The sequence below is a fragment of the Ipomoea triloba genome, chromosome 4 (assembly GCF_003576645.1).
Source record: "Ipomoea triloba cultivar NCNSP0323 chromosome 4, ASM357664v1".
Classification (NCBI taxonomy): domain Eukaryota; kingdom Viridiplantae; phylum Streptophyta; class Magnoliopsida; order Solanales; family Convolvulaceae; genus Ipomoea; species Ipomoea triloba.
Genome location: NC_044919.1, coordinates 4,670,369 through 4,696,015, shown reverse-complemented (window position 1 = coordinate 4,696,015; position 25,647 = coordinate 4,670,369). Strand labels below are relative to the sequence as shown.

Below are 25,647 nucleotides of genomic sequence, written 5' to 3'. Positions count from 1 at the left end.
TATATATATATATATATATATATATATATATATATATATATATATATATATATATATATATATATATATATATATATATATATAAGAGTAAATTGCACTTTTGGTCCTATGACTATACGACTCCTGTTAATTGCAACACTTGACTTTGAAACTAACAAATTAGTTCCCTAACTATGCTTTTGTTAACATATTTGGTCCTTCCGGCCAAATCACCGGTCAAATTTGGCCGGAAAAACATAACCCATTTTTAATTACTTATATGTGAGGGCAAATGGGTCATTTTACAAGCTATTCTTCTGCTTCCTTGCACCTGCTCGCCGCGTATTGTAACTAAATCCTAAAAAGCTCGTCCGAGAGGGAGCAATCTTGAAATTAAGAGCAACCACCGCCATAGCTTTCGACGTTCTCAAGGATTACCCAGGCCTCGTAGAATTGCCATCTTCCTCTGTTTCTGACCAAAGCTTAGCTTCGTCGAACCATCGCCTCACACCGGAGCTTCGCCACTATTCCAGCTGCCACCCTTGCCCTCGTTGCTCTGCTCTGCCGGAAGGAACAGAGGCCGCCGTCTGCCTCTCGCCTGTCGTGCTTCGATAGTCCGCTGGAGGAGAAGACGGAGGTCCATGCTGCTGCTTGCCGCCATGGATGGGAGGGAGGCGAGAAGGAGAGAGGGACGAAGAGAGACGGAGAACAAGTTTGAAATTGCTCTGTACCAGTGGCGGCAAGATCACACAGCTCATCTTTCACTTTATAGCAAGCTTGAAATTGCTCTCCGTCTCCCCGATCAACGACGATAAGCTTGGATTAAGGAAGGCGCGAAAAGAAAGTATAGCGCACTGTTTCCGCGCCTGGTCCGGGCATTCTTGGTTCTCTATCGCCATTGTTGTACTCCTGATTTTTACCACCGGCGGTGACGGCGAACTCCATGTCGCCATTGTAGAAGCAGCGGCGGCGGCGAACTCTTTGTCATCATTATTGTTGTTATCCTCAGGCTAGTGACATAGGTAACAGGGTTATAGTTCTTGGGAAGTTTTTTTTTTTTTTTTTTTTCTCGAGCTGTTGCTGCAAGAAAGGAGAAGAAGAATGTTTATTTTTTCTTTTACCTGCCGTCGCTGCAACAAAGGACAAGAACAACGAAGAAGAAGAATAGCTTGTAAAATGACCCATTTACCCTCACATATAAGTAATTAAAAATGGGTTATGTTTTTCCGGCCAAATTTGACCGGTGATTTGGCCGGAAGGACCAAATCTGTTAAAAAAAACATAGTTAGAGAACTAATTTGTTAGTTTTTAAAGTCAAGTGTTGCAATTAACAGGAATCCTATAGTCATAGGACCAAAAGTGCAATTTACTCTATATATAATGTTATTCGATGGCCGTGATTTTTGGACATCATAATCAATTCACCGGATAACTGAGTATTTTTTTAAAACTAATAATTGGTTTATGAGAAAAACACACATAACTAACTTGGAATGGAGATCAAATGCAGTCATTACCAAGTGATTTATGAGAAAAACACACATTGGTTTATCGCGTAAATTTTAAATTGGAATGTCAATCAAAATATGATCATAGAATTTCTGGTTCTTCCGAAGTGTTCCAATAATAATGAAGTAATGGACTTCAAGTCTTATAATGTCCTCAATATCATTTTTGAGTCTAAATGGTTCCTTATCTTCTTCAAGAGATATAACCGTTAGTATGATAAGTCAATCATACTTATCCATATGAAATGCGTTGAAGACATCTTTCTAAGGTCATATAAAGACCATACTATCAAATGACCTTATTGTCATATGGTCACAAAGTTTGTTAGCTGCATATCTAAGTTTATTCTGCCATTTATCTTGTATAGCGGAACTTAATGTCATCGTACATGAGAGATTTGATTAAAATCAATCAAGGGTTTCTGCGTTAACCCATATGCTACAAACACTCGCTATTATGCCACCTTATTATTTTCATTTCTCTTTTGTACAAACATCCATTTGTAACCAACAAGGTTATTATTCAATGGTGTATGTATTGTCAAGAGAATATGTTTTAGCGAGTCGAGTTATGCCTTAATTGCTCCTTTAAATATTAAATAAGGAGGATGCATCTGGCACCTCACCTGGATCCAGTTTATTTAAATGAGCAATTATATAGGCATGTGTTGTCGACAACTATAATATATAATTTTCTCCCAATTTCATGATAATTATTAAATCAATCAGACCGTTGACATTTCCCAAATATTAAGATCTGATCGTTCCGCATCCCTAGTATTATGTTTGTTTGGTGCACCTTACTAGGGTTTTCGTCGTCTAGACAAATAATTCTTTATAAGACAAGAGTGACAATGCTTCTTTACTAGATCTAGTATTATGTTTCATATTTCTTAAACCGATAGAACTCCTCCACTTTTGGTGTTAAAGAGTATCGAGATAAATATATTCTGTCCAATTTGGGGATTATATATGGAACATTGTCACTCTTTTCTGATCAACATGATCAGTGTATATATACGTTATCGGTATATATATTTGGCAGATTATTTGCTAATATCGCAAATAGATTATCTCCTGAACTTCTATTTCAGTCTCACTAGTACGTGGATTATAATGAAGATCATTCCATTTCATGGGATTTCTCGACATTTAAATTCGGGTACATTTCCCCTAATGCCGTGAAACAGATCTTCAGTATGCAGTCAGCATATCTATTGATTCCCTATCATGAGCTCTATGTGAATAGATTGAGTTTTTATAATCATAAAGATACGCAAAGTGGTTATATAACAATTGGACTACACACTAAAAATAGAAACGTAGATTGGGAAATGTTTACACGTACCAGGTGGGGGATTGACATTGATATGCAATTGAAAAAATAACTAACAAGAGCGTTTGCTTTAGGCAAGGCATCTTGGTTGAATCATCATTGTGATGTGTATTTAGGTTCCAACAAAATGCTTCGGGGTGTGGTGCGCATGTGACGAGCGCCTTTTACACCCACACTTGGAACATACTTGTTGATGGGCCAAAGTTAGTAAATTGAATTATAATTTGTCATAAGGGCAAATTAAGATTTAGTAACAACATGTGTAACCTAACAAAACCATGTCATCGTTTTGTGGTATGCAAACCTAAGAATAAGATACCAACTCTTTGCCAATATATTCGAGAAGATCACTCACTTCATGGCCTATAGCAAATAAGTATTACCAACAAGAAATACTATAATGGTCCATATGACCATAAATTAAAGCAAATTTGAGTAAATAAATATCCTCAAATTTGAACAAGAGGATGGGCAGTATGCAATTGTGAGCTAAAAACGAGGGTTCACCGCCGCTAATAACACAGGTCGGTAAAAAAAACCGGAGAAGAAATTGTGACGGTCGGCAAAAAAAGGTGCTATAAAATCTTCTCTCCCTTTTTTTGTGTAATTTTTCAAAAAAAAATATACATTTTTCGAAAAAAAATTTATCCATTGAAAAAATGTATACAGATGTTTTCGAAAATATATAAATTTTCGAAAAGAAATAAATATTTCGGAAATTCATTTCCCAAATTTTCGTCAAGGCTAGAAATTTTTCGAAGAAAAAAAATTGAGTTGTTTTTTTTTTTTTTGTGAGAGAAAAAAAAACTTTCGAAATATTCACATATTGGTGAATTTAAATTTCCCATAAACATGAATATAGATATGTATATTGTAGTATATACAGATTGTATGAATATTATGATATGCTGATGTTGGTTGGAATCCGAAATGTATGTAAATGTCTGATAATAAATTTGCAGAAAAAAAATCATGGAAATGTATGAAGTTTGCCATGAATATCCAGATAAGATGTTCATATCATATATGCACGTATATATAACTCGTATGAATCAAATATACATTAGACATCAAAGCAGTAAATATTCATATAATCACAAGAAAAATATATATGCAGTGAACTAATATATGCATATTGCGATATTGTAAAAAAAATACCGTTCACCGGGTCGAGCGTGCTGATAACGTGTTGAGATTTTGGTGCCCGTTGGCTATTAGCTCCTACTCGATGGACATTCCTCCTACCCCTAAAATATTTATGGTTACAAGGAACATATATATAATACAAACAATAACGGATAGATATAATGGATACATTAATACCGAAACCGTTACAACCATTATATACTAATTACTAAATAATAATGTCCACTACTTAATATTATTTATAACAAATTTTTATTTTTTTTGACCAATTCGAATATCGATCATCGAGTTCTTCAATTTCTTCATAATTATGCTCACCCTACATGTAGTAATCCATTTATTTATTATAAATCGAGAGGAACGAATCATATTTTCCAAAATATAGGGGTTGATTTTATAATTTCATGAAGTATAGGGGCATAGGTGATAATTAATCACCCCTTTCAAAATTCTCACGGTTTTGTGCACTCCGCCCCGCCATGCAGAACTGAAGCAATGAAGCGATGGTGTTCCTCACCGCCAATGCCCTCGGCTCGCTCGTGGAATCGGCCGTGTTGAACCGCTCTCTGCTTCTCGGCCAAGCCGTTCATGCGAAGATCGTCAAAACCCTCGAACCGCCTTTTCCTTCATTCATCTCCAACCACCTCATCAACCTCTACTCCAAACTCGGCGCCCTCAACTCTGCCCAACTCGTCCTCTCTCTCACTCCCACGCGCCACCGCTCCGTCGTCACTTGGACTGCCCTAATCGCCGGCTCCGTCCAGAATGGCCACTTCGCCGCCGCCCTCCTCCACTTCTGTGACATGCGCCGCGACCGCATTCAGCCTAACGACTTCACCTTCCCTTGCCTGTTCAAAGCCTCGGCGTTCCTTAAATCCCCTTTCATTGGCCAGCAGATTCATGCGTTGGCGATTAAAAGCAGCTTGATATTGGACGTGTTTGTTGGGTGCAGTGCTTTTGATATGTACAGCAAAACGGGGATTAGAGAACTTGCAGACAAGGTGTTTGAGGAAATGCCGGATAGAAATATTGCAACGTGGAATGCATGTATTTCCAATGCTGTACTCGACGGAAGGCATAATGATGCGGTTAAAAAGTTTGTTGAGCTATTACGGGTGGGCGTTGAGCCTCCCAACTCAATAACCTTTTGTGCATTTTTGAACGCTTGCTCTGATGGCTTCTATTTAAAGCTCGGGATGCAGTTGCATGGGAATGTGATTCGACGTGGTTATGGTTTGGATATTTCTGTTCTAAACGGATTAATTGACTTTTATGGCAAGTGTCATGATGTGGAGTCCTCTGAGTTAGTTTTTGACAGCATGGATGAACGCAATGGTGTTTCTTGGTGCTCACTGCTAGCAGTCTATGAGCAGAATGACTTGGGGGAAAAGGCTCTTAAGGTTTTCTTGAAAGCCAGGGAAGAGGGAATTGAGCCGACTGAGTTCATGGTTTCAAGTGTGCTTAGTGCTTGTGCTGGGTTGGCTGCATTTGAGCTGGGAAGGTCAATTCATGGCCTTGTTGTAAAGGCCTGTATTGAGGAAAATGTGTTTGTTGGGAGTGTGCTTGTAGACATGTATGGCAAATGTGGGTGCATAGAGGATTGTGAGAGAGCATTCTATGAAATGCCTGAGAGAAACTTGATAACCTGGAATGCTTTGATTGGTGGTTATGCTCATCAAGGGCATGCTAACATGGCACTGGATTTGTTTGAGGACATGACAAGAAAAACCCGCAATGTGGTGCCTAATTACGTTACGTTTGTTTGTGTTCTCACTGCATGCAGTAGGGCTGGAGCAGTTGAAACAGGCATGGATATTTTTGAGGCAATGAAGGAAAAGTATGGTATCGAACCAGGGGCCGAGCATTATGCGTGTGTTGTGGACATGCTTGGGCGGGCTGGAATGGTTGAGCGTGCATATGAATTCATAAAAAGAATGCCTATTCGGCCTACTGTGTCAGTTTGGGGGGCACTTTTAGGGGCATGTAGAGTGCATGGGAAACCAGAATTGGGTAAGATTGCAGCAGATAATTTGTTTCAGATTGATCCACAAGATTCTGGCAACCATGTGATCCTTTCAAATATGTTTGCATCTTCTGGCAGGTAGCATTACCATTATTTTCTGTTTGTTTGTTTAAAGAGGTACAATGCTTTAATATCTTGAATTATTATATTACTTTTGAGCAGTATTACAGACTCTATATACACCCTTTGTTGTCTAAAGAATGCCCATCCATTTCTTTGCTTTCTCCAAATATTCTACATTAATGTGTTTTGATTATTTTCCATGGATACCATCCAGACCCCTTATGCCTACAATAGATAAAACTTAATTGGTGAATAGGAATTATGATTGGGCTGAGGTACCCTGTTTTTTGCACTGAAAGGATCTTACCTGCTTCAAAATTGATTCAATAGAAAACCTTAGATACTTGTCTTTAAATTGATTGTGTGTATACTTTAGTATCATAGAAATTAAGTGCCTAAGAAAGGTTTGATTCATTTACACGATTATAAAACATTTTCCATGACATTTTTGGGTGAAATTTCTGTAATCAGTAGAAATTACAAGCTAAAGAACCTATAGTAAACATTTTCCATGACATGGTTCCTACAATCTACATATTGAGTGACGTGTTCTACCTCAAGTAAACAATTAAGCAATCAGTGAGGATACACATTTATAATTTTATATTTATCCTTGACATACTTTCTCATGTGTGGGCCAAGAACTTTTCAATGAGTGAAGCACTTCGAAATATTTTGATGATGAGTAGCATGCAGGATTTTTACCTGCATTTTTTGCCCATGCTAATATTGTGTTGAATGATGTGTTCCCCTCACTAAAAACTTTACTTATTAGTGAGAATACATATTTATTATTTGTATAGTTATCCTCAAATAGTCAAATAGTACATATGCATTATTGCAATACATAATTGAGATTCCTTGCCTAAGCTGGCAACTTATTAATTTGTAATGTTACTCTTTCTTCACTTTCTATACTGTAGCTTTGAAGCTTTCTAAATTTCTTCTATTTTTCAATTGTATTTTACAAGGGATATTTTATACTTCAAAATAAGTGGTCCTTGAACTTGAAATTTTATTTTTTTTCTTCTTCTTGCTCTCAGTGAACTATCAATTAGCTACACTTTTGCTGCATCATGTTAGTTCAATGTATATGTTGAGCTTTTATGTGCACCTAAATACCTAATCATGCACTCAATACATTGCAGGTGGGAAGAGGCTAACCTCGTGAGGAAGGAGATGAAGGACATAGGGATAAAAAAGGGTGCAGGATACAGTTGGATATCTGTTAAGAATTCTGTGCATGTTTTCCGAGCAAAGGACACGTCTCATGTAAAATACCAAGAAATTCTTGCAATGTTGGCTAAACTAAAGAGAGAGATGAAAGCTGCAGGTTATATCCCAGAGACCAATTTGGCTCTTTATGATCTAGAAGAGGAAGAAAAGGAATCCGAAGTTTGGTACCATAGTGAGAAGCTTGCACTTGCATTTGGTCTCATAACTATTCCTCCTGGTGTCCCTATACGAATAACAAAAAATCTTAGGGTTTGTGTGGATTGCCATAGTGCTATAAAGTTCATCTCAGGCATTGTAGGCAGAGAAATTATTGTGAGAGACAACAATAGATTTCATCGCTTCAAGGACGGTCAGTGTTCGTGCAAAGATTATTGGTGATGCTAATCAACAGTTTGAAGATTATTACAGGAAATTTCTTTCTCCTGTCATTATACTGGGCTATATATATCAAACTTACTCCTGTGGCTATGATGCATCCAAAACCATAATATTAAGGTTGGAACCTGATCGAGCTGCAAGTAAACATCTCAGGCCACTAATGAGTGTTCGTCCAATTTGCCCAAAATCCCTTGCAAGATCGTGACAAACTGCCCATACTTGCTGGATACACCTAAATCCTGATCAGCCAGCATGTTACGTTTAACTTGAAGGTATCACTTCTTCCTTGCCATTACATCTTGCAGACTATGGTGTTCCATTCTTAATTAGGTATTAACTTTCCAATGACATACAAAAGGTACATGCCCCCATCACTGGATGGCAAATGGCAATAATATTATCTATGGAGTTGAGATTTAGCGTGATGATAACTTTGTTCAATCACAGTGCAATTGTTGAAGGGCTTTTTACATACATTTCAATAGTGTTCTGTGGGCATCAGGCTGGTAGCCTTCTCTGGAAGGGGTTCGTTTCTAATATACACTCCTGCATTAATAGCAGGTCAGGAAAGGCATTTCAAAGAAGAGGTTCTAAAAATAGCTTGAAGTTGAACTAATTATGTATCCGCCATCTTCATAGCTCACAATGACCAATTTATGAAGACATACATAATGAGAATTTTGGCATTTTTCTATCAAATTTTGGTTTGCACTTATTTTATGGAGTAAAAAATGTTACAATGAGAACTTAGGGGGTGTAATCAATCAAAACTTTTAAAAACCTTCAAAGTTGACTTTTGTAGAGTTTTTGTAAACTTTCTTAGAATCTTTTAAACTTTTATAAACTCTATAAGACTTTATAAATATCCATAGAACAAACATTTATAGAGTTTTAAAAACTTTTTCATATTAAAAAGTTTACAAAAGTCATTAAAACTCTAAATTGAATTACCCTCACAAACATTCCATTGATGTCACAAAAATAGAGTATATTATTCATAAAGAAAATATAATCAATTTTTATAAATATAACCAATAAAAATATTTCTTGAAGTAATGAAACAACTAATGTTAAATTATATAAAATAAATAAAGAATCTCTTAAAAAATTCAACTTAATACAAATATATATACAAATTAATAATTAATAAACATACAATTATATAAAATTATAAACATATTAATTAAATAAAATTTAAAAATTATAAATTAAAAAATTTGCTAACCAGCAGCAAGGTTGCAGTTATCTTGTTGCTGTTCGCATAAATCTGCTGCGAACAGCAGCAAGCTGCTGCTGTTCACAACAGATTCTTGTTGCGATCGCAGCAATTTTTTTTGTTGCGATGGCAACAAAAAATTTACTTGAACATTAAAAAAAAAAGTATTTATGAAAGATTTGAAATGCCTAGTTTAGATAGAAAAAAAAAGTCTATAGAGAATGTTGAAAAGTTTGGAGTTGAAGGGTTGGATTTCATCTATTTATATTAAGGGAAAATGACACTTTCTCCCCCGATGTTATGTGCTTATAGCACTTTTTTCCCTGTGTTATTAAAGTGACAGTTTTTCCCCCTCAGTTATTTTAAAAGTGGTAGTTTTCTCCCTTGTAATATTAAATTGACATTTTTGCCCTTAAAAATAACTATTTCATTTATTTTTATTCTTCAACCAATTATTACTAATATATATGGAAGATCACAGTTCGATACGAACCTAATCGAACCGAATCGTGATTATCCATACATATAAGTAATAATTTGTTGGAGAAGAAAAATAAATGAAATAATTATTTTTAAGGGTAACAATGTCAATTTAACATTTCAGGGTTAAAAACTGCCACTTTAATAACACAAGGGGGAAAAGTGATATAAGCACATAACATAGGGGGAAAAAGTGTCATTTTTCCTTATATTAATGAGGAGAAAGCTAAGTCAATAGAAATCCTATTCTGACAGAGTTTGTGAAAGTCAGTAACTTTTTGAATACCAGTAGAGTTTTAAAAACTCTATAAAAGTCTGAATCGAATACCTGTATAATTTTAAAAAGTTTTGAAAAGTTTGAATTGAATACAGGTAAATTTTTAAAGAGTTTATAAAAGTCTAAATTGAATACCACTAAACTTTTAAAGTTGATAAAAGTATTTAAAAGTTCAAAAAAGTCGTGATTGAATACACCCCCTTTAAATTATCATGTGAACTTTTTTGAATACTACTGACTCTATTACGATATAGTATCAGTTCATACATATTTTCTCAACTTAGTGAAACACAACGAGCCAACGCCCCCACTAAGGATTGAACCTGTGACCTCGAACTTAAATTATCATGAACCTTCATATTTTATTTTTTGTTTAACATTTGTGTCTTTTATGTTGTGGTCATTTTTGATAATTTTTTAGGGCCAAGGGTGTTTTTATATTTTCGTTACCTTTTGTTACCGTGATTAAAATATTAGAAACCCTTTTTTATCCATTAATTAGTCAAATTGTTTTAGCCTGATTTGGTGGCGGTGCTGGTTTGCATTCCGATTCTTCCCAAGTCGTGAACGGCAGACGGCGGTGTAATGGCTAGTGGTGGTGGGAGTCTGCGGGATAACAGACGCCCTTCCGGGTATCCGGTAGGGCGTGCAGCCGGCCTGTCCGGCGAGGCTTCGACGGCTGGGTCTGATAATCGGGGGACGAAGAGGCGTGCATCTCCACAGTTAGCGAAACGAAAAAGCGGTGTGTCCGGCGTAGCGTCGACAAGCGCGCGTCCGGTCAAGGTAAGCTTTTTGGTTCCGGTGGTTGTTTTGGTTAGTTGTGTTGGTCAAAAATTAGTCGCGTGGGGGGCGGGCTGTTGCATGGGCTGTTTTGGTGGGTTCTCACGGCGCCACTCTGGTTAGGGGGGAGTAGTGCACTGCATGGGTTGATGGCTGCATAAGCATTTCATCGCAAATGCGTGGGAAGTGCATCTGTTCTAGCTGAGCATGCTCACGGGTCTGTGTAAAAATAGAATTAAAAATATATAAATATATGTCTTTCGCTGGTTCTCGTTCTCCCTTGCTTTACTCTTAAACCCTAAATTATTTAGGTTTTTTCATATCGCAGCTCTCTGATGAAGATGAAGTACTGGATGTTTGAAATCTAATTTACATTATAATGCAATATTGATGTACCATGTTCTTTTTTTCCCATGATTTTAACACTGGTTTTTGATATTATATCTAGGTCCCAAAGATAAAACAAGCTGCTTATGCTATAAAATATGAGTCTAGCATTGATGATAGTAGCTCTGATGAGGAGATGCCTGCTGCCAAGAAGGGTCCTGCTCCCAAAGGAAAGAGTGCACTTACTGCTTCCATTAATATGAGAGATAGTTATAGTGATTCCAGCTATGATGATAGTATCTCAGATGAGGAAATGCCTGCTGCCAATAAGGGTCCTGCACACAAAGGAAAGAGTGCACTTGTTGCATCCATTAAGAAGAAAGATAGTTCTAGTGTGCCTGCTTCCAAGAAGAGTCCTACTCCTGCTCCCAAAGGAAAGAGTGCACTTGCTGCATCCATTAAGAAGAAAGATAGTTCTAGTGATTTCAGCTCTGATGATAGTAGCTCAGATGAGGAGATGCCTGCTGCCAAGAAGGGTCCTGCTCCCAAAGGAAAGAGTGTTGTTGTATCCATTAAGAGGAAATATAGTTCTAGTGATTCCAGCTCTGATGATTTTATCTTCCCTGCTGCCAAGAAGAGTCCTCCTCCCAAAGGAAAGAGTGTTGTTGTATCCATTAAGAGGAAATATAGTTCTAGTGATTCCAGCTCTGATGATTTTATCTTCCCTGCTGCCAAGAAGAGTCCTCCTCCCAAAGGAAAGAGTGTTGTTGTATCCATTAAGAGGAAATATAGTTCTAGTGATTCCAGCTCTGATGATTTTATCTTCCCTGCTGCCAAGAAGAGTCCTCCTCCCAAAGGAAAGAGTGTTGTTGTATCCATTAAGAGGAAATATAGTTCTAGTGATTCCAGCTCTGATGATTTTATCTTCCCTGCTGCCAAGAAGAGTCCTCCTCCCAAAGGAAAGAGTGTTGTTGTATCCATTAAGAGGAAATATAGTTCTAGTGATTCCAGCTCTGATGATTTTATCTTCCCTGCTGCCAAGAAGAGTCCTCCTCCCAAAGGAAAGAGTGCACTTGCTGCATCCATTAAGAAGAAATATAGTTCTAGTGATTCCAGCTCTGATGATTTTATCTTACCTGCTGCCAAGAAGAGTCCTGCTCCCAAAGGAAAGAGTGTTGCTGCATCCATTAAGAAGAAATATAGTTATAGTGATTCCCGCTATGATGATAGTAGCTCAGATGAGGAGATGCCTGCTGCCAAGAAGAGTCCTGCTCCCAAAGGAAAGAGTGTTGTTGCATCCATTAAGAAGAAATGTAGTTCTAGTGCTTTCAGCTATGATGATAGCAGCTCAGATGAGGAGATGCCTGCTGCCAAGAAGGGTCCTGCTAGCTCAGATGAGGAGATGCCTGCTGCCAAGAAGGGTCCTGCTCCCAAAGGAAAGAGTGTTGTTGTATCCATTAAGAGGAAATATAGTTCTAGTGATTCCAGCTCTGATGAGGAGATGCCTGCTGCCAAGAAGGGTCCTACTCCCAAAGGAAAGAGTGCACTTGCTGCATCCATTAAGAAGAAATATAGTTCTAGTGATTCCAGCTCTGATGATTTTATCTTACCTGCTGCCAAGAAGAGTCCTAGCTCTGATGATTTTATCTTACCTGCTGCCAAGAAGAGTCCTGCTCCCAAAGGAAAGAGTGTTGCTGCATCCATTAAGAAGAAATATAGTTATAGTGCTTCCCGCTATGATGATAGTAGCTCAGATGAGGAGATGCTTGCTGCCAAGAAGAGTCCTGCTCCCAAAGGAAAGAGTGTTGTTGTATCCATTAAGAGGAAATATAGTTCTAGTGATTCCAGCTCTGATGAGGAGATGCCTGCTGCCAAGAATGGTCCTTCTCCCAAAAGAAAAGAGTGCACCTGCTGCATCCATATTATTATTAGTCACGTAAAATAGAAATAGAAAAATATATACACGAATGCTCATAAATGAACATCTAAAAATATCTCCTTAGAATATTATTGTGCATAAAGATTTTTAATCTATGAGAAATGAATAACTACAATTATTTGTAAAATGATATTCGCTTTGTTGTTCGTTGATTCAAATATTGTAGCCAAAAATTAAATAAATAAATCGCTTTCCTAAAAAGTGAGCAATAATAAACAGTTTAAGTTTACTTACAGTAAAACGTAGAAGGACACAATGAGATTATGGATGCATTGAAACATCTCCAAGAAACTTCTGGTCTCACTGTTAATGTTGACAAATCTAACATCTTTGTTGCAGGTACCCTTGGTAATGACCTGAATTTTGTTGATTTTCCTGCTGGTTCTCTACCAGTTAGGTACCTTGGGGTGCCCTTGGATGCACAAAGGCTCAAAGTCACATATTTCTCCCCTCTTATTGATTCTATCTCTCGCCGTATTGCTGCTTGGAAGAGGAGTAACTTAACTTTTGCAGGTAGACTTGAGCTGCTGACATCTGTGATCCAAGGGACTATTAGTTTTTGGCTCCAAAATTCCCTCTTACCTTCCAATGTTATTGAAAATTTAGTTTCAATGTGCAGAAAGTTCCTTTGGTGTGACAAACCATCTCCAATCTCTTGGAATAAAGTTTGTCTTCCAAAGGAAGAAGGAGGTCTAGGCCTTCATGATTTGAAAATCTGGAACCTTGCTTTTATTTCAAAAATTCTTTGGGACATCCATAGTAAACGAGACTCCTTGTGGATCAAGTGGGTCTGTGGAATCTATCTTAATTCCCTTGATCTTTGGGACTGGAGTCCAAAGCCCCGGGACTCTCCGCTGTTTAAAGCAATTTTTACTGTGAAATGTGCTCTTGTGGAGCGTACGGGCAGTGACCACTTGGCTAGAATTTTTCTCCTTTCTGCTTTTAAGAACAACAAATTCCATATTGCTGTAGTTTATGATTTGCTTAGGCAGCGTGCCCATGGGGCTGTTTGCTGGAGATTTACATGGAAGCCGTGCATTCCACGTAAATTCTCATTCATTCTTTGGCTTGCTCTTAAGAACAGATTACACTCAAAAGACAGATTGATTTTTTTTTACCATGAAACAGATTGCTCCTTATGCATAGGGCAATTAGAGACTGCTAACCATCTATTCTTTAGATGTAGTTTTTCCTTGCAGGTTTGGAACAAAGTTAGGGACATCTTTGGATTCCCTAAGAACACAGTCGCAATTCGGAGTTCAATCAAATGGATTCGTAGGCTTTTTAATGGTTCCCGAAGGCACTCTAAAGCAGTCTCTATTGCTCTTGCTTGCACAGTCTATCACCTTTGGAGATTTAGAAATCTGGTGGTACATGAGTCAGTTTGGACTCCTCTTGATAGCCTTGTTAAGTGTATTGCCTGCCACTGATGCTTTTCGATCGGTTTTTGCGTTTCAGTAAAAAATAATAATAATAATAATAATAAAATCTTCGGTTTTGTTCCTTTCTGCTGAGCTTTCTTGCTGGTCCATCCTCTCCTCTACGGGGGGATGTACCCCTGGTTTTGACTTTCTACTTGCTTAGTGATGATTTTGCTTCTCTTGGTTTATGCTTTGTTTTGTGTTCGTGTTTTGTGGGATTCCATTCTTGGTGGGAGTCCATCTTGGTTTCTGTAGTTTTCCTTCGTTTGTTGTGAGGCACCAATCTAGTTGGGACCTCTTGTTTGGTTTTCCCCTTCCTTTTCTATCTTTTTTGGAGCTCCAATCTTGTTGGGACCTATCTTGCTTTGTTTTCTCTTTCCCTGTTTTTTCCTTCTTGTTGTGAGTCCATCTCTTTTGGATTCTCCTTTCCCTTTGGTTTTCTAGCCTTTCCAAAAAAAAAAAAAAAGTTTCTGTTCTTCTCTTGTGAGTCTCCAGCCTAGCTGGTTGCTCCATCTTGGATCCTTCCTTCTTTCTTGGTCCTTGCTTTAGTTTCGTTTGATTTCCTTCTTTTTCTTCCCATACCTCTTTCTTTTTTCTTTTCCTTGTTATTTCTTTTTCGCTTGCTCTTGGTTTCCCGTTGGCTTTGCTTTTTTCCTTGCTGGATTCCGGGGTATGCCCCGAGTAATTGTAATTTCATGCTTTTTGCTGGCTGCACACGTGCTATCGTATTAGATTGCTCATGGTTTTCTCTTGGTTTTGCTTTCATTACTTTAGGATTCCGGGGTATGCCCCGAGTAAATGTAGTTTATTGCGATTTTTGCTGGCTGCAAATGTATTTCTGGCAGCCCAGACAGTTTGGGTCTTTGGTTTTTTTCTGGATTGTTTTTTTTTTTATCCTTTAGCTTTTCATAATCCTCTGGGGTATGCCCCAATCTGCTTGTATACTTTTGATCATCTGTCTGCTATCTTGTTCTTGGGCCAGTTTGTTAGAACTTAGAAGATCCACTGCCTTTATCTTCAGGGATCTTATTTCCCTTGTTTTTCTTGTTTTTTTTTTTGGGTTCCAACTCTAGGATGATGTTCTATATCCCTCCCAGCTGGGGACCAAAATAGGCATCATCCTACTTACCAGTTAGACCCATGCATTTGTAGTTGTTGGTGTTTCTTTGGTTGGACTATGCTCTCCATCATTAGTAGGTTTTTTATGCCCTGCGTATCTGTACTATGGCTTTCGGGTATATTTATACATATTTACATTTACCTATAAAAAAAAAAAAAAAAAAAGGGACACAATGAGGCAAGATATTAGCATTGTTCAAAGTTTACTTACAATCTTCAAGGCAAAGTACTTGATGAATTCATTTTTCTTGGAAGCTAAGTTGGGGGAAACCCTTCTTTCGTTTGGAGACGCATCTTTGAGGCTCAATCTTTCATCAATAGAAACAGGGATGCTCCTGATGTGAATTCTCCTTTTATCTCCACCCCAGTGCTCTAGCAGTCTCTGGACGGGACGCAACATGAGGATCTGGAAGGGTGTAAGTTCCTCACACTTATATGTCCTGGAAGAAGCTACTGCGTATCTACTTGCTTGGCAGAAAATTAATGTTGAGCCACTATCCCCTCCTATCCCGAGGCAGTTCCAAAAGTGGAGTAAACCCCCTCATGGGTGGCTTAAACTCGACACGGATGCTTCCGTGAATGTTGGTTCGAAAGTCTCGGGTCTTGGTTTCGTTGTTAGGGACTCTGAAGGTGCGTTTGTTGCGGCGAAGAGTAGTACTTGGTTCGTCAGCCTTCAGCCAAAGTTCGCAGAAGCTCTTGCTCTACGTGAGGCCCTTTTGTAGTTGTCGCATATGGATGTTGCAGCTGTTTGTGTTGAATCAGATGCCCAGTTAGTTATCATGGGTTTGGGACGCAGCGATTGCACATCTTATTTTGATCTTCTGCTTAATGATATTCGTCAACTAGCTAGTGATTTTTCTAACATTAGTTTTTACGTTTGTTAAGCAATCCGCGACTTCAGAATGTCGTGCTCAATAGTGGTTGCAGGGAGTGGTTTTTCCTCTCCTCCTCCTTTTATTCATTGAATGAAGTTTATTTTTTTAAAAAAAAAAATTAAAAAAATTATTGCATTGTTAAATGTGGTTTTAAAAAAATCAAGTTTAATCAATTGTATACTGAAACTTGACCACGAGAAGGTTAAATTGAACACGAATGGGGCCCGAAAAGCGGGGCTAGGGAGTGCTGGCGGAATAATCAGAGAGTAGGGACCATGAAGGGAATTAGATTCTTGGCTTTACTACGAAAATTGATAAAATTACAAGCTTTGTTGTAGAGCGTTGGGACTTTGTGAGGGTTTGTCACTAGTGCGAGACATGGGCCTCATATAGGCTTGAAACTAGAACCTTGGTAACTAACTGCATAAATCTCCTTAGTCATATTGAGACTATTATGATTTCTCACATCTTTAGAGAAGGCAATAAATGTGCTAATTTCCTACCAACTGTGGGCAAAATTACGAGTGAGGCACTATAATAATTGATCGGGCGTCGACTGAGATGGAGTCTTTGCTTGGACGGGTTGTTGCAATTGCCCCGATGATAACAATTCGATAACACTTGGGACCTAGGAGGTCCCTCCATAGCACCAAAAAAAAAGTGACACCAAATAAAAAATGTTTTAGACTTGATAAAATGAAAACCCAATGAGGTAGCTCAAGTGGCAAGTGAGCTCTCTTTGTGGGGAAGAATTCTGGAAGGACTCGGGTTCAATTTCCATAAGTGATGATTCCTTTTGAACTAGCTCTTGTGCCTCCCGGAGCGACCGTGGGTGTACCTGGACCGTAATGATATATATATATATCATTTGACTATTTACAAAATTTACATAATAAAATTTAATCTATCTATAATACTAAAATTCATTAGTTACAATAAATTATATATATAATATTTTTAAATTATTTATAGTTTTATTTACATTACGTTCTTTTAAAATTAAATTATCGTTTTATTAATTTCAAAAAAAATCATTTTATTAATTAAATATTTGAATGTTATAAATATTTTGTTTTATGCTCAAAAGCATATTTTGACTAACTAAATTGAATGAATTGTTAAATTTACAAATATTAATTTAAATGCTATATAAATGCCAAATTCAAGATAGAATATTGCAATCGCCGTAATAAAAAAATTATATATATATATATACACACACACACGAAATTTACATTATAAATTATAGAAGATTATACTATTCTATATATATTAATATTAATGTGATTATTTATGGGGTTTACATATTAAAATATACATTACAAATAAAGGTGGGAATAGCAATACAAAATTCAGTCACAAGAATTAAAAAAAAATTCGTCATTAAAAGAGGCCTCGCTGAATTTTTTGTGACGAATATCAAGTCCGTTGCTAAATTTAGTGACCGATATATCCGTTGCTAAAGTCACGACGATTAGGAGGACGAAACTTACAAGGAAATAGCGATGGAATTTCCATCACTAAATTTGACGTCGAATATTTCCGTTGCTATTCTCTATATTTATTTGGGAGATATTTATTATCTACGTATTAGCTACGCTTTATGTCCATCACATAATTTTTAATATAAAAAAATTCTGTCCACTAATTATTATTATCTCCGTCCCATTTTATGTATGTGGTTCGGTTTACGATGCTTGACTAAAGTTATTTCTAATCTAATTTTTCATAATATTAAGTTTAGTATTAGTATAAAAAAATTGATATATTTAGAAAAATATTAAGTTTAGTATTAGTATTACAAAAGTTATATATTTAGAAACTACACTACAAGTATTATTAAACACAACAAATTAAATTTAAATATAAGTAAACAAAATACTCAACAAAATAAATAAAGAATAAAGATTTAGTTTGACCAATGAATAATAAGTAAGACAGATAAAATGAGAGTACTTCATAGTTGTATTAAACCTATAATATAGTATTTCAATAATAATATAATAATAAAAGTATAACATTGTAAAGTGTTACATATCAGGATGGTGACTCGGGAGAAAACCATGTACAATTAACCGTGATTAAAAACTTGTTTTTTCAGCAATAACTCAACGTGAGTTACAGTTCGGCCCTGGCTTTTAATGATAGGCATGGCATATGCAAGCATCAATGTGAATTATTTATGCTGGAACTTGAAGGACAATCTCATATCAGAAAGAGTGAGAGACATTCGAGGGATAAGAACTTTGGTTCCTTCGTGCGTCCATTAACGATTATTGCTTCAACAATGTGATCTGTCAATCACAAGATGAGTCGCGTACCATTATAAAGACCAAGGGAATGATCTATCTTCCGCAATAACATAATATGTGCACCTAACTTTAATTAATGTCAATGAATGATTAAGAAAATCATACAATCTCAAACTATTTAAGAATTTAATAGTGTGTACTTCTAATAGATTTTCACAGTATGTTTCTGCCTTACACAAAGACTTACAACTTAAATATGTTAGTCCTTTTGCAATATTCATATCGCACATGTACTAATTAATTTGATTAACGACATCTAACTGGGAGTAATAGGATAATCAATTGAGTGATTGTTGGTTGACCGTAGAGCGTTGATATTCTTTGGACAAATAACTGTTGAAAAAAATAGCATAAATGACATTTTAGTGGCTATATTGTGGTACAACTACTTATACAAAGAGTCTTTTTAAGACTTATTGAATTGTATAGCATAGAGGCTCTCTCGCGCGCAGGGGGTGCAAATCAAATTCCAAAATGAACTTGAAAAGGCTTGACTCGTGCATGACGACAGAAAATTGGCAAATTAGCAATTTTAATCTAGAATTGTATTACGAATAGGAACGTAGGGGAATAATATATTTTATTATGAATTGTATTACCATATTTTAATGTACAATTGTATTACGAATATGAATTATATTACCATATTACCATATTTTAATGTACAATTGTATTACGAATAGGAATTCTATTACCATATTTTAATGTCTTACGAATATGAACGTAGGGATATTGTTTTTATTAATTGTATAGATAGATTATGAATAGGAAAGTATTGAAGAATATATTATATTAGGAATTGTATTACCATATTTAATTGTAATACAAATAGAAATTGTATTACCATATTAATTTTAGGAATACGAATTGTATTACCCTATTTTACAATATTTCACACTTTAATACCCTATTTTACAATATTTTCCATTTTAATAATATATATGTGTTTTAGGCGAAAAATTAAAATAAAAAATTTTATTTTTATTAATAGTAAGTACAGATTATAGATATAGATATAGATTAAAACAAAAAAAATAATAATAGGGAATAACCTCGTAAATAAATTATGGGTCAATATGTATATTCCATTAAAATGGAAATTAAAAAGAAAAAATTTAAAATATCTGTGTAAAGTGTAAACCCTAAGTTAGCGCCGCTGTACAATAGCGTGTATAAATACATGCCTTTCGCTGGTTCCCTTTGAGCTCTCCCCTCGCATAAACCCTAATTTATCTTTAGGGTTTTTCATATAGCCGTTCTCTCCCCGCGGTCTCATCTTCCATAACAATGGGCAAGTCTTCTAAGAAATCAAATCTTAAGGTAAAGTTTCTCGTCTAGGGATTTCTATCTCGGTGTAAAAGTTATTATTTTTTCCGTTTACATTCTTTATTATGGATTTGTCCAGGTTGATGCCGCTCCAGCTGTAGGTGCTCCGACTAAGCCGATGCAGAAAGGTTCAATTTTTATGATAAAAGTTTTATTTTTTCGTATTATTTTTGTCTGTAATTGATCTTTCACAGTTTTTAATTATTGTTTTGTTTTTAAAATCTGTTATTCGAAAACGAGTTCACTGTTTTTTGGTGACTTTGTAGGTAAGAGAGAAGCGGAAGCTGCGGTCGAAAAGGTCAGCGCAAAAAAGCAGAAAAAGGATTCAGCTTTAGAACAAGCCATAGAAAAGAAAAAGGCCGATGCCAAGATTCAGAAGAAGGTGGAAAGCAGTTCCTCTTCATCTGATGACGATTCTTCTGATTCTGAGGAAGAATTGAAGGTCAGTAGATTAAAATATCTCTGTATTTGCATGCTCGAAAGTACCGTTTAGTGTTGCATGCTTTTATTGACCTAAATTTGATTTCCTGTAATTAGATTCTTATAAAAACCACTGTTTTTTTTGTTTTTGTTTTTGTTTTTGGAGTATGGATTCTTTGTTCCATTCTATGTTTTTTTTTTAAAAATATATTGTGGGTTGTGTTTTAAGTACTGAGTATATGATGATGTTTTTTTGTTGTCAGAAGCCAGCTCTTAAAACTGTAGCTGCACCTAAGAAACCAGTGGTTGCCAAAAATGGGAAGCTTTCAAGCAGTTCAGATGGGAGTGATTCTGATTCAGATGAGGAGATGCCTGCTGCCAAGAAGGGTCCTGCTCCCAAAGGAAAGAGTGCACCTGTCAAAACCATTAAGAAGGAAGCTAGTTCTAGTGATTCAAGTTCTGATGATGGTAGCTCAGATGAGGAGATGCCTGCTGCCAAGAATGGTCCTGCTCCTAAAGGAAAGAGTGCACCTGCTGCATCCATTAAAAAGAAGGATAGTTCTAGTGATTCCAGCTCTGATGATTCAGATGAGGAGATGCCTGATGCCAAGAAGGGTCCTGCTCCCAAAGGAAAGAGTGCACCAAAGAAAGATAGTTCTAGTGAGGATGATAGTAGCTCAGATGAGGATGCCCCTGTTGCTAAAAAAGTGCCTGATGCCAAGAAGGGACCTGCTCCCAAAGGAAAGATTGCATCAAAGAAAGACAGTTCTAGTGAGGATGATAGTAGCTCAGATGAGGATGCCCCTGTTGCTAAAAAAGTCCCTGCTAAGAATGGTGCAGTAAAACCGAAGCAAGGTGAATCCAGCTCAGAAGAGGATAGTAGTTCGGATGAAGAAGAAAAGGTAGTGAAGAAGCCTGCTCCTACTTCATCTGCCCCCACCAAAAAAGTTGAAAGCAGTTCAGATGATGACAGTTCTGATGAAAGTTCTGATGACGAGCCATCTAAAGCTGAGGCTGTTAAGAAGGTATTGAATGATTGTGATGTTTTGTAATTATTGTATCTTTATACAATTGTTATTACATTTGCATGCGTTTCATGTGTGTATACCTTCTGAGCTTGCCTGTCCTCTCCTTTGCTGTGGCAGTCTTCTACTGGGAAGAAGGAGAGCAGTTCTGATGATTCCTCATCTGAGGAGTCTAGTGATGAAGAAGAGGATGCACCTTCAAAGACTCCAAAGATGGTAATTAGCTTCCTTGTGATGAATTTGATGGACTTCGGGCATATATTTTTGATTTAACAACTGTTAATTACATGATTTATTTGTGTATGTTCATATTCTGTGCAAAAGTATTGACTTATCACTTCATTCAGATATTGTTCACCTTATGATGCTTAATTTATATAGCATAAGTTTTTAAAAAATTGTGTGACTTTGAAAAGCTGTCTTTTATATTACCAAAACAAAAAGTTTATTAGATGTTAATTGAAACAGGGTGCAGATGTGAAGATGGTTGATGCATCTGAAAAGAAAGTTGTAAGTGGTTTTCCAAGTGTAGTATATTAATTTTTGTTGGGAAATTATTTTATTGGTTAAAACTGTTGAACTTGAAATGCAGCCGAAGACACCGGTCACTCCTAAGGCTGAATCCCAAGGATCCAAAAGTCTATTTATGGGAAATTTGTCATGGTCAATTGAACAGGCTGATGTGTATGTAAATTTTGTCCCTGGAATATTTAAGCATATTGGAACTTATTTCAAACATCTTTTTAACTGTTTTTTCAATATTCATGCAGAGAGAATTTCTTCAAAGATTGTGGAGAGGTAAAGGATGTTCGTTTTGCTTCACATCCAGATGGGACGTTCAAGGGCTATGGGCATGTTGAATTTACTACTTCTGAGGCAGCTTTAAAGGTAAATGATTTTTTGTTATGTATTTGGTTGTTTCATCTATATTCTGTTTCTTTCAAGTGACTGATTATTTTGCAAAATTTAATTTTGAACTATTATTATGGCTTTATATTTTTATTAATACATGTTTTTGTATGATTTCGGTTTGACCCCAATTTGGTCTAATCAAATTGAAACCAAACTCTTTGCGCTTTAGAACCATAACTTAATAAAGATTTGTCTAGTTTTATTTAATTGTTGATGTTATTGGCATTCTTTTGACACTTGAAGCTTGGAATTTTGCTTTAGTTTATATTTTGTAGTTTTTAATGAACCCAATTTGATACTGAAATATTAGATTTTTTGTTCGCATTAAAATGAGCTTGAAATATTTTGTTTTGTTTTCATGCGTTTTAAAAAAATGATAAGCCTAGATATTTAGTTTTGTTTTGGTCTGACCTTCAAACTGAAGTGAATCCCCATATGCTTGCCCCTAATAGGCTAATATTTTTCTAGTAGTGTCTATTTTCTTATTTTTACTGTTCTTTTTTTTTTTCTTGTACTTGTTTGCATTTTTTAACATTGGCAGTTGAATTATTTGTTGCTGTGTTTACAAATCTGTTGCAGGCTCTTGAACTTAATGGTCAAGAGTTAATGGGCCGAGAAGTGAAGCTTGACCTTGCTAAAGAGAGGGGAGCTTATACTCCGAATAGTGGGTAAGGCCATCTTCCCCTAAAGTTAGAGTCATGGATTATGAGTTAATCACAAGTGTATAATTTTCTTTATTTGGTAATTTGTTTACTATAGGAAATTCGATAATTCCTTCCAGAAGCAGGGTAGGGGTGGAGGTGAAAGTACAACTGTGTTTGTTAAGGGTTTTGACAAGAATGATACTGAAGATAAGGTACTTGTGGTATTTTTGTCTGTGAAAACATGTGATCCATTTTCTTTATTGATATCTGATCTGGTTGCTTTTGTATATATAACATTTGCAGATCAGGAGTGCTCTTGAGGATCATTTTGGTTCTTGTGGAGAGATTAAAGGTACCAGAATCCCAACTGACCCAGAAGGGTACATTAAAGGGTATGTCTCGGAACCTCTAACTAAAATTTCAACTGCACATTGCATTGTGTTTATACAGCACATTATTTCGTTAGGTTTTCCATTATTTAGTGGCTGCCCATATCTAATGATCTTATGCCATTTCTTTGTTTACAGGATGGCTTATGTTGAGTTCACGGACAATGATGCAGTGAACAAGGCTCTTGAGCTCAACAACTCCCAAATTGGAAACAACACCTTGTATGTCGATGAAGCTAAGCCAAGAGCTGATAATCGTGGTGGAGGTGAGAGTGGAGGCAGAGGAGGTTGGGGTGGTAGGTCTGGTGGTGGAAGGAGCGGTGGTAGGGACAGTGGTGGCAGGTTTGGCGGAAGGGGAGGTGGTAGACGTGGTGGTGGTGGTGGCAGGTTCGGAAGTGGTGGTGGCGGTGGCAGGTTTGGAGGTGGTGGCAGAGGAGGCGGCCGAACTCCTGGCAAGCCAAGCATGACTTTTTCTACTGGTAATTATCTTTATATATTTTTTGCTGCTATGTATTTTAACTAAAATCCCATAAATTCTCTTAAAGTTCCTTTTCAAGTGACACTATTATAATTTTTTCAGGTAAGAAGACAACTTTTGATGATTGAGGAGTAGGCTGTTAAGCTTGGCATCAGGCAGCAGCCACAGCAGCATATTTGCCATTTTTGTTTATTTTAAGACTGAGCTTTAGTTTATTTTGGAACATGACCTATGATAGTTTGTATTTCGTTTATCCATGTGGGGATCTATCTTGTCAACAATAGTTTGTTTGTTTGTTTACCTACTATTTATTTATACTCTACCGGCACCTACTCATATTTAGAGTTTCTTGCTTTTACATTTTCTCTATAAAATCCCTTCCACCTTCTATGTTCATTTACAGGTTTGCATTCCATTCTGTTTTAGAAAGAGTAATCATTGGCCAGCCAGTCATATTGCAAGTCAAAAAGAAATAGGAGAATTTAAAAATATAATGGTTTCACAATCTGTTGAAGCCCATATAACAACTCTTTAGGCTGCCATATTGCTAGCAAACACTAATGCCCTTGATCTGTATCAAGACTATTAGGCAACTTTATTTTTTTAAATACTGATTTTTAAATCATGGAATGTTACAGTCTAGTCAAATTTTGGTTAGACTTCAATTGAGATAGAGTAACATATAGACTATAGAGTAATTGTTAAGTAACATTATTTATACCATTTTTACATGTGTAAGTTCTACTTAAATGGAGAACATGTTACTTATTACAGTACAATTTTAAGCTAACAATTGATTCATAAAAAATCAAGCTAACAATTGAATCAAAATTTTTTTACGTCCCTTTACTTATTACTGTACAATTTTAAGTCAAATTGGAGAGAACCTATCCAAGTTAGGCATGTTGGTCATTGGCTTGGTTACTTCATCGTAAGTGATATATATGTACCCAAAAGTATACAAATACATGCGCGTTCTACAATTCAAAAAAATTCCCTTTTCAAGTAGTATTAAAATGAAGTGAGAAAAACTCAAACAAAAAGAACCCTTATATGCCCAATGTAGTATAAGGGAGCAACTTGGTCATGCTTTCTCAGTCTACTGAAGCACAAAGAGGTCAATGTCGCCAGGCCCGGCCTAATTAAAGCCTAGTTAGGCCTAGCTCGTTTAGTAAAAAGGCCAGGCTTGAGCCAATTTCAATAGCCTATTAAACTAAACAGGCCAGGCCTAAATATACCAGACTCGGTCTTGAGGCCTACAGGCCTGGCCTATATATATGTGTGTGTATTCTATTTCATACCTAATATATATTTTTATATTTACAATAGAATCGCAAGTATATATAATTACCAAACTCTAACCCTCCACCTCCAAAATCTCATTCTAAATTATGATTCAACTATAAACATTGCTGCTATCATGCTGTATGTATTTTTATTGTTTAATTTTTTTATTAACTGTTCTTACTGTTATAATATTTAATAAAATATTGCAACTTAATTGTGTGAGTTAATTGTTTATTATTTATGATATTATATAGAATAACAAATAATAATACAATTAAACTTAGGTATTTTTTGTAAATTTTTTACATGTATACTTTAAAGGGTTTAAAATTGGAGCCTTAAATAGGCTCAACAAAGCCTATTTATGATCTATTTTGAAGCCTTTTAAAAAGTTTATATGTTAAATAGGCTTTTAAAAAAGCTTCAGGCCAGGCTAGGCCAATTGTAGGCTCAGGCTTGAACCTAAAAAAAGCCTACATGCAGGCCCAGGCCTAGAAGCCTACATGCAGGCCCAGGCCTAGGCTCAGGCTCTAGATTTTCATAGCAGGCCCAGGCCTAAATTTCTAAAGCTCGGCTCGGCCTAGCCTATTTCCACCCCTACCTGAGACCTCTCATTTGAAAAGTCTCTGCTCGACCACAAGGCCTTTGGCTTGAATTTGTACTTAATTTCACTAAGATTAAATTGGCTACATATATTTTTAGAAATGTTTTAGTTTTAACTTTAATTACTTTACCAAAATCAAAATAATTT

At 36.3% G+C, this 25,647-nt stretch overlaps 4 protein-coding genes across 7 annotated transcripts; all 4 read left to right on the top strand.

Annotated features, from left to right (window-relative positions):
* The first annotated feature begins 4,358 nt into the window (after positions 1-4,358).
* Positions 4,359-10,901, top strand: LOC116016809 (pentatricopeptide repeat-containing protein At4g14850). Of its 3 annotated transcripts, XR_004097787.1 has the most exons (4): positions 4,359-6,070; positions 7,204-7,941; positions 10,159-10,425; positions 10,871-10,901. XR_004097787.1 is itself a non-coding variant. In XM_031257224.1 (2 exons), the coding sequence occupies exons 1-2, from the start codon at positions 4,473-4,475 to the stop codon at positions 7,667-7,669; spliced, it is 2,064 nt and encodes a 687-aa protein (XP_031113084.1). In that variant the 5' UTR covers positions 4,359-4,472; the 3' UTR covers positions 7,670-8,384. The 3 variants fall into 3 exon arrangements, 1 of the variants encoding a protein (XP_031113084.1); XR_004097788.1 differs by lacking the exons at positions 10,159-10,425; positions 10,871-10,901 and adding an exon at positions 8,028-8,384; XM_031257224.1 differs by lacking the exons at positions 10,159-10,425; positions 10,871-10,901 and having other exon boundaries at positions 7,204-8,384.
* LOC116014905 (nucleolar protein dao-5-like) lies at positions 10,228-12,087 on the top strand. The gene is made up of 3 exons (XM_031254862.1): positions 10,228-10,425; positions 10,871-12,037; positions 12,082-12,087. Exons 1-3 carry the CDS (start codon positions 10,228-10,230, stop codon positions 12,085-12,087), a joined length of 1,371 nt encoding a protein of 456 aa, XP_031110722.1.
* A 3,539-nt stretch (positions 12,088-15,626) lies between these two features.
* On the top strand, positions 15,627-15,950 carry LOC116014898. Its single transcript, XM_031254857.1, has one exon. It carries the CDS (start codon positions 15,627-15,629, stop codon positions 15,948-15,950), a length of 324 nt encoding a protein of 107 aa, XP_031110717.1.
* A 3,627-nt stretch (positions 15,951-19,577) lies between these two features.
* On the top strand, positions 19,578-23,967 carry LOC116016761 (nucleolin 1-like). Of its 2 annotated transcripts, none has more exons than XM_031257154.1 (13): positions 19,578-19,735; positions 19,821-19,869; positions 20,008-20,183; positions 20,428-21,186; positions 21,307-21,402; positions 21,655-21,696; positions 21,779-21,870; positions 21,957-22,074; positions 22,678-22,766; positions 22,858-22,954; positions 23,046-23,134; positions 23,270-23,610; positions 23,712-23,967. In XM_031257154.1, exons 1-13 carry the CDS (start codon positions 19,703-19,705, stop codon positions 23,735-23,737), a joined length of 2,007 nt encoding a protein of 668 aa, XP_031113014.1. In that variant the 5' UTR covers positions 19,578-19,702; the 3' UTR covers positions 23,738-23,967. The 2 variants fall into 2 exon arrangements, with proteins under 2 accessions (XP_031113014.1, XP_031113013.1); XM_031257153.1 differs by having other exon boundaries at positions 19,579-19,735; positions 20,425-21,186.
* Positions 23,968-25,647: the final 1,680 nt, after the last annotated feature.

Excerpts from the sequence above, each read along its gene's own strand:
- LOC116016809 (XM_031257224.1), top strand. The coding sequence starts at position 4,473 with ATGGTGTTCCTCACCGCCAATGCCCTCGGCTCGCTCGTGGAATCGGCC. Across the intron at positions 6,071-7,203 it reads ATGTTTGCATCTTCTGGCAG|GTGGGAAGAGGCTAACCTCG; the intron begins GTAGCATTACCA and ends AATACATTGCAG.
- LOC116016761 (XM_031257153.1), top strand. The coding sequence starts at position 19,703 with ATGGGCAAGTCTTCTAAGAAATCAAATCTTAAG. Across the intron at positions 19,870-20,007 it reads GACTAAGCCGATGCAGAAAG|GTAAGAGAGAAGCGGAAGCT; the intron begins GTTCAATTTTTA and ends GTGACTTTGTAG. Across the intron at positions 23,611-23,711 it reads AAGCATGACTTTTTCTACTG|GTAAGAAGACAACTTTTGAT; the intron begins GTAATTATCTTT and ends TAATTTTTTCAG.
- LOC116014898 (XM_031254857.1), top strand. The coding sequence starts at position 15,627 with ATGAGGATCTGGAAGGGTGTAAGTTCCTCACACTTATATGTCCTGGAA.
- LOC116014905 (XM_031254862.1), top strand. The coding sequence starts at position 10,228 with ATGGCTAGTGGTGGTGGGAGTCTGCGGGATAACAGACGCCCTTCCGGG. Across the intron at positions 10,426-10,870 it reads CAAGCGCGCGTCCGGTCAAG|GTCCCAAAGATAAAACAAGC; the intron begins GTAAGCTTTTTG and ends TATTATATCTAG.